Source organism: Melozone crissalis, unplaced genomic scaffold (genome assembly GCF_028551555.1).
Source record: "Melozone crissalis strain CALT ecotype California unplaced genomic scaffold, PUWL_Pcris_2 ptg000088l_1, whole genome shotgun sequence".
Taxonomy (NCBI): Eukaryota; Metazoa; Chordata; class Aves; order Passeriformes; family Passerellidae; genus Melozone; species Melozone crissalis.
Genome location: NW_026535865.1, coordinates 4712265 through 4723899, shown reverse-complemented (window position 1 = coordinate 4723899; position 11635 = coordinate 4712265). Strand labels below are relative to the sequence as shown.

The window sequence follows — 11635 nt, the reverse complement described above, 5'->3', positions numbered from 1 at the left end:
GCTTTTCTGCCCTTCCCAGTGAAGGGGCTCTTAGGCCATGCTGGGTACAGGGGTGTCCTTTCAGATTAAGCCCAGACAAGGTGGATTAGGAAAGAATTTGGCAAAGCACAGGGATGAGAGTGCTGTGCGTGTCAGACACCAGAAACTCGAGTGGGAGCAGCACACATGGAGAGCTGGGTCGTGGTTTCATGAGAGATGAGAAGCATGAAATGATGAGAATTGGGTAGGGATTGTGCCCATCTGTGACACACTGCACTCAAACCCTCCAAAATGTGAATGCACTAAAAATATTGCAGGGAAACCTGCTGCTGACTTTGAGCAGGTGAGAGCAGCAGAACAGCAGGGAGAAGAATGAGTCAAAGTGAGTAAATGGAATAGCCCAGGGGTGAGGTGTGCTTTTCCAGCCAGCCAAAGGTTGTCTCCTGTCATCTCCCCAGCCACTCCCAGTGCAAATTGCCAGGACATCCAGAATTGCTGCACACAGACTGCTTGGGAAGGTGTGGGGTTGGGTTTGGGACCGGTCTGCTCAGCCCAAATCTGGCTGGGACAAGAAAGAAAGGGTAGGACAAGGAGGGAAAACAGTGCAGCCAACAGGAAAAACATTTCAGTGCAGAGAACAGAGCTGTTCTTCAAAGCAAGATTCACAAATTTAACAGAAAAACTTGTGAAACTGCGGACAAAAAAAAGTAAAGAAAGAGTGCTGAAATCTCAGAGCTCCAAAAAGTAACTTTCATTTATTATATTAAACAATAACATTTCTCTTATTATATTAAACAATATAACACATGAGATGGGTTAAAATTAAAATACCTTACAATTTGTTATAACATTTGAAAGATAAATATAACCACAATAATGTACATATTTGGAGATATTAGTCAGATTTAGGTCAACACTGCAGTTTCCACTTTGTGTTTCCACCTTTTCAGATCAGGCTGAAGAATGATATTTTAAAAGGGACACCAGAAGAGCACTCTGCACTTGCAACAGCAGAAGGAACCACAGTCACTAGGAGCTTTCCTTTGGAATTTAAAGGGAGAGGCAGAAGTTGGAAAAATGAAAATTCCATTTTATAACAAATTAGCCTTTATTTATAAAACTTTCAAGTAAAAAGAGCAGTATATCAACTGATCAAACAGGTGTGTCAATGAATTATAGTTAACATATTTACTCTAAAAATAAATCTTCTATGATTCCATCATACTCCAAGCAGAATTCCTCTCTAAGAAAAGATGGTTGTTGTGAAGTCTACATAGATGCAATATAAAACCAAATACAGAACCAAAAACCTGGCTGTTCCACTAGTATAGGAAGATAATTGAATTAGATCATTAACAGCAGAGATCAATTCACATCAAGAGAGTTCCAGCTCTACATGAGGATTAAGCAGAAATGAAATTCCTGAGAGGGAGGAAAAAAATACAGAAGAAAGAAGAAATCAAACTCTTACACAGGGGAAAGCAACAATTCTACTTGGACCAAAACTCCTTGGGCCACGGTTCTACAGAACAAATATTCTTCTCAATGGAGAAACACTAAAGAAGAAATAGTAACCCCAAAAGGATTATAAGAAGAATTCGAGAAAAGTGTGCTATCCTTGAGCATAAGATGACAAAATGATTTCTACAATAGTGCCAACAGATTTCACAGATGGGAATTAAAAATTAAAAAGGCTTGCACAGACACAGCTTGGAACTTCCTACACTTTGAGAGCACAGTACATGGAACAAGATGCAGGAAGCACTCATGACCCTCACAGGGCAGAGGTGCCATGAAGAAAACATTGCCCATATAAAAATATTTCTTACAGCATTATTGTGGAAGTTTGACTTTTATGAGCATCTGTTTTTATTGCAGGGTGACTGGGAGGTTTGAAGGTAACTCAGGGAAAGCACTGAAGGCAAATGTGAACACAGAGTTGTGTGAGGGGCAATGTGGTAATTCAGTATCTGTGCCCTATGTGCCCTGTCAGCATGGGCAGGTTCCATGTGAATAATTGTCTGTCTGTCCTGTTTAACTGCTGTGCAATCCAGGGATTTCCATGAGTCCATCCAGTAGCATATATTCCATATAAAACACGTGTGCCACCATCAAACCCTGCCAAACTCTGATCACTGAAGGTACCACAAGGGCTAATAATTCATCTAAGCAAAAGAAGAATCAACCCCACTCTTTCCTCTCTATGCAATGGATATTTGTTCCTCCTGATATAAAAACTTAGGTGGAAATGGAGGAAACACAGAACTGGAATCAATCCAGATGACAAATTATGTGCAACCAATCTAACTGGAATGAAGCAAGAAAAACATGTTTTCCACCTTTGCCTGTGACGGTTTGGGGCGTGGGTATGGGAACAGCACCCCACAAATGATTTTTTCAAAAGGAAAAGAAAGGAAAGAGGGAAGAGGGAAACTATGAGCAAGAATAGAAGAAAACTCCCTGCCTCCACCCAGAGAAGAAAGATGACATGCAAGATCAGCAGCTGAACCTACATTCCAAACAGATACTTTAAAAACTACAAAGAATGTGAAATTACATCCAGTGCAGATAATTACTACTTTCCGCCAGGGTTCTCTTACACCTGGCACAGCTAATGAACACAGTTTTTCATGTCAATGAAAGAAATCTTGATACAAATTGATTAGAAATAATTTCTCCTCTTTTCTTTAACCAGGACTTTGAAACTCTCAGAGCCATGAGCTAATCTGAATTTCTGTAAAGATTCAATTCTGTATCCATCTGTGGTTACAGAATTCATACATCCACACAAGCTTTAATATATAGAATATATATGCATATTCTACATATTCACTGTATATACATATTTTATGTACAGCACAAGGAGCTATATACTGGACATAGCATGTGGACATGTATATACACACACTATGATTACATTATACAATATATATACATATATGTATATATACACATAGACACAAATAATGTGGATCTCACTGTACACTGTATATGCACTGGGGGTTATTCACATTTTCCATATCTTACATTGTATGTATTTTCTCTGCCCAAATAGCAACAGGCCTGTTTGTGCTTTAATTTTCACTGGTCTGGAGGAAGAAGAGCAATGTCTTGCAATAAAGTTTTGCTTCAAAGAGCAAGTGCAGGTATTGTACAAACACTGAGTTACAGCATAGGGAAAGAATGTGGGGAATCTTCCTTTTTTTTATATGGAAAACTGTATTAAATACAAAGTGAGAAATCACAGCTAGGTTTTCTTCTACTGCAGTGACAACATTTTGAGTCAAGAGTGTTTCAGTAAATTTAAGGTTCCTAAATCTAATACTGTGCATAGACAACATATTGGGTTTTGTCCCTGTTCATTGGTTGATCTGCAGTTACTGTCCAAGCAAATATGAGGAAGAATCAATAAGGAAATACAAAAACGAGCCCTAACACTATACAGAATGCTGGATTAATTCACATTTCTGTCTCCCTGCTGGACATCTTGAAATCATCATTTCATTGGCCTAGAAGCATTATAAAGTCAGTGTTTTAGGGCCCTGACAAAGCAGCAGAAAGTCTTGTTATGGTACAGAACTTCAAAAATGCATCAAGCTCTTTAGTCCTCCACCTGTCCCACTGGAGTGACATCATCCCATCCAGAACTGGTATTGCTTTCTAAATTTTATTGTAGCAGAAGAGACACCACAAAAACTCAAGTCCTAGGAGGATCTTACACTTGGGTACAGTCTGTAGAACTGCACTGAGAACCTTGCAGCCAATCTTGCTTTTGAAAATTGCTCTTTCATAGCAAAAGTTTTATCATGTTACCTACAGACAGACACAGGTTAGCTCCCAGAGATTTCAAGTTCTATACACCAACAGAAGGGAGAATTTTTTGTGTGTTTTAGTATGTTTGATCAAACATATATTAAGAGAAAAATTATTGCAATGGGAGGGGATCTCAAATCAGGATCTTCAAAATTAGAAATAGCTTCTATTGCATCCCAAAGGGCTCATTAAAGGACAGTATTAAGGACCTTACATGGTTGGTTTTGGTATTAGAAATAAATCTTTTTCTGAGGAGAATAAAAGGTTTACATTATTGGTAGTACCATTAAGACAGGAGACACACAGCAAAGGGGGAGTTGTGACTCCTAAAAGGAACATCCTAAACAGGAATAGATGTGTGTGTCTGCACACCCACCCACCCACCCACCTCCCCACCAAAGCCTGAGACTGCAAATGCCACAAATGTCCTGGCTGCATTTCAGAGCTGAAAGCTCCCAAGATGCTAAAAAAGATCCAGCCTGACTCCTCTGTGTAAGGAAAGCATCCAGGATAAGGCAATCCCAACTGCACAGGGAAAGACTGACTTCATTCACTGAGCAGGCACTATCATTGTAGTATGAAAATAAAAGTAAGGAAGCAAGGACATAAAAAATAGAAACGCATTGAAGATGATGAAGGAATATCACATTAAAAAAAAAAAAAGAGAAAATGTTGTAAGACAAGGGCCACATCAGTAAGAATGTAAAGCTTTTGTATTCCCAGAGAACAAAGGGCAGGAAAGAAGACTGAGGACATTTAAAAATGCTGTGCTAGACCCCTACTCTACCAGACAGAAAATTCCAAGGCAAACATAACTGAAGTTTTAGAATTCCTGTAATCAGAAAAGGCATTTCTAGTAAGCAAATTAAATTCACAGACTTATTTTTTCCATGACATGTCAAACACATTCTGTGTTGTGTTTTCCAGGTGGAAGCATTCAGTGCATGTAAAACCTGTTCCTACCTGGTCTGAGTCCTGCAAACTGGATTTTAGAGCCAACCCAGGCAGTGCTGCCAGAACTGATGCGTGAATGTGTATTTGGCAACTCAAATCTGATTCAACTTGGCTTCATTTCAGCTAAAGCTGCTTGATCTGTAACCCCAAAGAGGTGGAATTGAAGAAGCAGAGGTAGAGACTGTCCCAGAGGGTCACCTGGCTAACACAACCCATTCTGTGTGCTGGGAGTTGGAGTAAATGAGGGTACAATGAGGAGTAAATGAGGGTACAGTGAGGAGTAAATGAGGGTACAGTGAGTGCTCCTCAAACATGGCAACTTTTCCACCACTTCATTTCTTGATGTCACATTAAAGCAGCCCCCAAATGCGTGTCACCACCTTGCAATCCTGTTTGCTTACACCAAAGCAAATTTTTACTTCATAATTTAACTGCTAAATTATTTATCCCGTTTCCTGAATTAATTCCCACTTTTAGTCGTATATAATTATTAAAACTCAATGCAAACAAAGTTTAAATTAGAACTACTAATTTCTAGAGTCTTCAAATTTGTACTGTTTTATAGAGTTCACTGTATCCATCATATATCAATTGTCAGATTCTTTTGCAAAAGCCACAACTTCTGGATAAAAATACCAATGAATTTATGCTTTGACATAGATGATGCAGAAGTACTGATTAGCCTACCATGAATTATTAAATAAATGTAACAAGTGAAAGCTAATTCTATAAATATTCTCTTTTTATGACATTTTCTTTTCAATCCATACTGCAGCCTCAAAGACCTCAGTGGAATTCAGGTTATATAAAAAAAAAAACCAGATTCACAAGCTGCAGTTTACTCTATGCAACATTTGTGTTTCAGATAAAGAAACTTTCAGTACCTTAGGATTACACATTAAATTTCTTACAAGCAATAAATTTGATCTAGAACATATAATACAGCTTATACAGTGATTCCTGCAGGTTATGCACTTGGAGAAGCCACACAGTCAGACACAACCAGCCCAGTCCTGTTTAGATCCGAAGGTGACTTAAACCATTCTCACAAATATAAACCAAGGATTTAGTATTTTTATAAAAGCTCTGCTCCAAGGTTTGTCTTGAACAGGGTGGAGGCCAAGACCCTCTTTAAGAGTTGGGCATGTCAGCCTTACTGAGTGCAATGGCCAACTCAAGGTCTTCTTGCTCTTGTCTCCTCAACCGAGCCAGTCTTTCCTGCTCTGCTTTTTCACTCTCTCTCTTCGCCCAGGCCAGCTGCTGTTCCTCATTTCCAAACTACAAAACGAAAATGGAAAATGAATTAATAAAGTCACCAACCAGCTCGAAGAAATTATGCAAAAAAAAACCCACAAAGAGTCAGACTTATTGAATATGCAGCTCAACTACACCAGGCTGTCTCAGGGCAGTTCTAGATTGACATGGGAATTCACTCACTGGTGTCCTCACTTCATCCTTTATTTCCTTAATTTCTTCCTCCTTTGATTTATTTCCTTATTTCCTCTCTCTTTTACTTCTTTAGTTTATTTCCTTAGTTAACTCCTCCTCCCACCTGGAAATTAACCCACATGGGATGCAAGTCCCTGCATCTGTGGCTCAGCTGGGTATGAAAACTACCAAAAAAACCCCTCCAGAAGCACAAAAAAAGGAAGTTAATGGTTTGGAAGCACAGCAACTACAACTATTTTCAAGAATAAATAGCTGGTAAAGCTAATAGTTATTTATTCTTGTGCACAACAGAGAGTTTTATTGTGGTGGTTCCTCCTAAGGGGAGGGGTTTGAGGAGTGATTTTGGACACTGCTGACATGTGGGAAGTTTCATCACCAAATCAAAAGTTACCCAAAGTGCTTCTGCTGCTGTTCATAAAATACACAGTTTCACCAGTAAGAAATAATGTGAGAGAATCCAATTTACCTCAGCAGAGAACACTAAGAAAATATCACATTTTCTAACATTCAGCTCCTAAACCTGTTTGGGCTCCCCCAAACACAAGTACAATGCAGCAAAACTTGTCCAAACTGATATTTCCAAACTGATTTTCTAGTATTTACCACTGAAGGATGCAAAAGTTTGGTTGTTTGAACTAAATCTGAAATTTTTTAAATTGAAATCATAGCAATTTCTAACTCAAACATAATCTGTTCCCAGCTAATTTTAGCATTTGCTGAGGAGGAGGAGGATGGGAACAGCTGCATGCAAATGTTTGCATTAAAGCCTACTTCTAAAATCTGCTTTTTGGGTTTTGTTTTGGGGATTTTTTTTTTTTCTCTGTGTGTGTGCAGTAAAACATATTATCTGAGGGGTTTTTGAGGAGAAAAATTCCAGCTGGATGAATTCTGCAGAAATTCCTTGTGGCCCAGGACACAGTGACTCTGAGCACAGCCTGCAGCAGCTACATCTGCCTAGACCAACCTGAAATATTGAAAATTTGTGTTAAAATGCAAACTTCAGTGCTAAACCCTGCCTGGCTGCATAAACACTGTCATGGTCCCACCCCAGCCTCCTCCTCCACTCTGCAGTGTATATCTGTAATTTCTATTTTTCATGTATTTTGAAATAAATCTGCCTATTTGAATTTCTTTTAACCCAAACCCAATTCTCATTTGCTCATAATTTAATCATGCCTCTGGATGCCCATCATTCTTCATTTTTTTTTCTCCCACTATGACTTTAGAGATGATTTGATGCAAAAACCCCACTTTTCTTCATGCAATATCTCTGCTTTTTTGCTATAAAAATTTAGATGAGAATCTTTGCATTTGATGTTACTAAAATACAATAGAAGTGTAACACCTTTTGAGATTTTACTTTTAAAATGAGATTTTACTTTTAAAATTGAGAGATCCTACTACATTTAAATAATGTCAGCTGATAGCTAAGATTAAAAAGCTCATTAAGATTTTAAACAGATTATTTTTTCCAAGGTAAAGACAGATACAAATGGAAGCAGGAATTCTCTGCTTAGTCCAGGAATTGAGGCAGATCCAGCAGCTGGGATGGAAAATGAGTGGTTACTATTTTCAGATATATAAGACATTTTGGTCAAACTATTTGGGGTATTTTTTTCATGTTGAGAAACCAGTTTTACTTCTATGGCTTCCATTCTAGGATAAGGCTTCCAAAGTTTATGAGAGTCCCAATTATAACTTGTTTATTGGACACAAGTTATATTTTTGCAGTTAAAAGTGCTGAGTGGAAAAAGAAAAAGGAAAAAATAGGCAAGTGATTCATTGGAAACAAATCTGGATGTGCCTTATTACAAGTGGTTGGCACAAAGTACAATTTTCAGGAGATAACTCTCACCATTGAGCAGTGAAATAAATGCAGAACAGTTCATTAATGCTACAGATTGTCTGTAAAAAGGTAATTTACAGGTAATTTAATACAATAACAATTTTTTGCATATGTCCAGGTTTCAGCAAGTCTATAAATATGTGTCACATGTGTAATTATATTAAATCCTTCCTTTCCATTTCTTTTTCAGATGTACAGTCAGACCCAAGGCATAGATTAAATCAACTGTAGCAAGAATAATCAAATCACAAAAACTCCACTGATTTGTGTGTACTGGATTTCCAGCTTAGTGCTAAGTGTTCTGTTTCTTGGCAAAAAAAAAAAAAGGTTTTTCTTGTTCTGTAAACTGCAGCTGGAACCCAGAAACGCCTGAAATCTGAGCTACCAAAAGAGTGTTTTGTTCCAATGAATCATATTTAATGACAGCAACAAAGTTAAGGATGCAATGAAAATATACATAAACTCGGGGTGCGTGGATTTGCCAGTGTGTCAAAAAAGCAGCAGATTTTCCTACTAAAATACAATGAAGGTTCTCATGTTCTTTCTTGGAACAGTCAAGGATTTCAATTAAAAACCAGGTTGTTTGATTATTCAGTTCTACATGATTCTGTTCTCAGATCCCATGGATTCAAAGTAGGTGTCAAAAACCTTCTGTAAGTAAAACTGATTTTCATTTGCATTATGAACAAAGTTTCCCAACCATGAGGCAAAGAGAAGCTCAATATTCTCAATCATTTCAAGGTGACTGGCACATATAAAACACTGTACAGAAGGATTAGGAATTGTCAAGTGTAGCAGCATAATTGTGTCATAGAAAAGGAAAAAAAACCCCATGAACTGAGGAGAAAGGGGATCAAATCTGTCTTTTCAGCCAAATTCAGTCAAAATTTCTTTTTTTTTTCCTACAGGAGGAGGAATTTTAATTCAGAAAACTGATTTTAAAATTTATTTCATTTGATGAAATGCCACTAAACAGGAATTATTAAGTGGCTACTGCTCATTATCTCATTTTTCCTACTTGTTCCTTTTCTTCTAAAGTTAATCTGAGTTGAGGATGTGATGGCACAGCAAATTTGACCCTGGAGCACCCACTAGGATTGGGATCAGAGATTTTGGTTAATCATTTGATACAATCACTCAGAGGAAACCACGTTTTAAGAAATAGAGTCTGGAAAGTAAGATGATAACTGGGTAAGAGTCATTCCATTCCATCATTTGTCTTTGATTGCAGGAAGAAATTAGATGTTGTTGAAGAAACTTCAGATAAAGCAGGTTTTGTGTCTTATTTTTATTAAGAATGTCACCAGTTTGTATACAATCAGAATTTAACTGTGCAAATCCAACTAGCTGTGGTCAAACATACAACAAATCTTGAATCTTGGACGTTTCAGAAGTGATAAATTAAAGCCCTGAGGCCAACTAAAGTCTGCACAGATGACCTCAGCTAACAATATCAAATAGGAAAAGTGATACACATTTAATATTAAATAATAACTAGGAAAAAAGAAAAACCCAAAACATTAAAAAGAAACAACCTGAAAGATTCAGCTTAAATATCTCCCCTTGCTGAACACTGCCCTGTGTCCAGCAGAGTTAAGGAACAGAGTAAGTTCAATTTTACTGCGTGGCAACATGAGAAAACAAAAACATGTGAAAGGAGGAAGAAGCCTGAGGCTGTGGATGGAACAGATTCTATCCACTTTTGGAAGCAATAAGAACCACACCAGCACTGCATTCACAATGGCTCCCAATTCCAGCACTAAAACCAAAGCCAGGCTTTGGAAATCCCAGTATTTTTAATGGAATGGGGACCTGGTTTTGTTTTCAAACCTTCTGGGACTGTCTTCTGGAGTGCAGTGTGGACCTTTCTACCTTGGTTCTACAAAACCATTTTGTTTTCTCTGTCTTTTCTACAACATCAGTAACAGGAACAAAATTCAACAGCTAAATTTTCAATTTCTGTCTCAATTTCTGTGTCTCTCTACTGACCACATTCCATCATATACAGCAAATGTCAGAATTTTCTCCACAAACAGTTACAAGTACTTATCAGAAACTTTCTCTTCAAGGATTTGCTTCTCAGGATATGGTGAAATTACTAGAGAAATGTTCAATATCAATTGGTTTCGAGTCTTTACATCATTGGCTCCCAAAAAATCCATTTACAAAATAGCCTCCATGCAACAAAAACAATACACAGGTTCTGCTACAAAGAATTTGAGAGTAAAGGCACACTGTGCTAAAATAATTTAAATGCAAGTAAACCCTTGAAAATTTAGTAGGAAAACTTCTTTTTTATTGAAATAACGCCTTTTTATTACAGAAATATTAATACAAAAACAATGAGGACAGCATGAAGGTACTGAGAGACAGAAGCCAGGGAACAGTAGGTTTGCAGGTAAGACAAAAACCCAACAGAGATTGCTGCAAGCAGAGCAGAAAGTGGTTTGCTCAGAGACAAGGAACTTAACTTACAGAGCTGAAGTCTGCAAACCCCAAGGAAGAGTCTTTAGAAGTTTTACTTGAAGAGGAGGGAGCAAATGGATCTTTTCCACTAAATGGGTCCCCAAACCCCTTTTTACTTTGAAACAGGTCACTGCTGTCAGCCCCAAATGGCTGGAATGGATCATGGGGCTTGGGAAAATCTGCAGACCCAAGGTGGCTTACAGGAGTACTTTTACCTGGAAAGTTTAGGAAAACAAAAAAAAAACAAAAGGAGAAAAAGAGAAGTTACTTACCATGGACAATGCAAAGCCCTGAAATAGGAAACTGTACTGATACACTTAAGCATCATCCATCTTTCCTGGGTGGGTGAAAATTTAACCCAATATAATGGTATTCATTTCTCAGTGCAAATCAACTAAAACAGTTGTTTTATTTAAGTGGATTTATCTATTTATACATACCAAAATATTAATACCATCAAGATTTTAAATGATGAAACCCATTATAAAGACATTTGGTCAGAAAAAAATTGGCAAGTATGACTTTGATTTTCCAGGATTAGAGATATTTCAAATTTAAGCTTGATTTTATATAGAACACAAAATTAAAAGCCATGTATCTCTAAAGATAAGTAAGGTTAAATAGGATTAAAGAGTAACTTAGCTGTCACTTTACAGAATGCCTGCATTCTGCTTTTTTTCCTGGAATTGGTTCATCCTTCTACCACCATGCACACAAAGAAAAGGAGGCAAATTCACCTCTCTCTGGGGTGTTTGCTCCACAACCCACCTTTTGTAGGTGACTGTTCTTACATTCCACCCCAACAACAAATGACATCACAGGAATCATTGTGTATGCTCATATATATTATGTGTATACTTAATTTGTTGCAATACGTACAACTTTCTGCATAAAAAACTGAAATTCATACATTATTTGTAGCAATAGAGCTGCTTTGAAATATCCAATTATTTGAACTATAATTTCATAGGAATCTTATCATTCATTCCCATTATGAGATGCATACTAGGAAAGCACAGAGAAATGGAATCAAACCCCAAATTTCAGAGTGTTCTTGGCACATCTAAATCATAGCCTGGGAGCTTTGGTAGGTATGTGCTCATGAACTTCAGAATATATGCTCAGATG

The 11635-nt window shown here is 37.5% G+C and overlaps 1 protein-coding gene across 4 annotated transcripts in view; it reads right to left on the bottom strand.

Moving 5' to 3' along the window:
• Positions 1-742: 742 nt before the first annotated feature.
• EPS15L1 (epidermal growth factor receptor pathway substrate 15 like 1) overlaps positions 743-11635 on the bottom strand; it is a 46031-nt gene continuing 35138 nt past the window's right edge. For 3 of the 4 annotated variants that reach the window (XM_054290992.1, XM_054290993.1, XM_054290994.1), the window contains 2 exons: positions 10517-10722; positions 743-6024 (listed from right to left, as the gene is read on the bottom strand). In XM_054290992.1, coding sequence (XP_054146967.1) covers positions 5878-6024; positions 10517-10722 — 353 coding nt within the window. In that variant the 3' untranslated portion in view covers positions 743-5877. Of the gene's footprint in view, positions 6025-10507; positions 10723-11635 lie in introns of those variants that run through there. The other variant, XM_054290995.1, reaches the window with a different exon arrangement.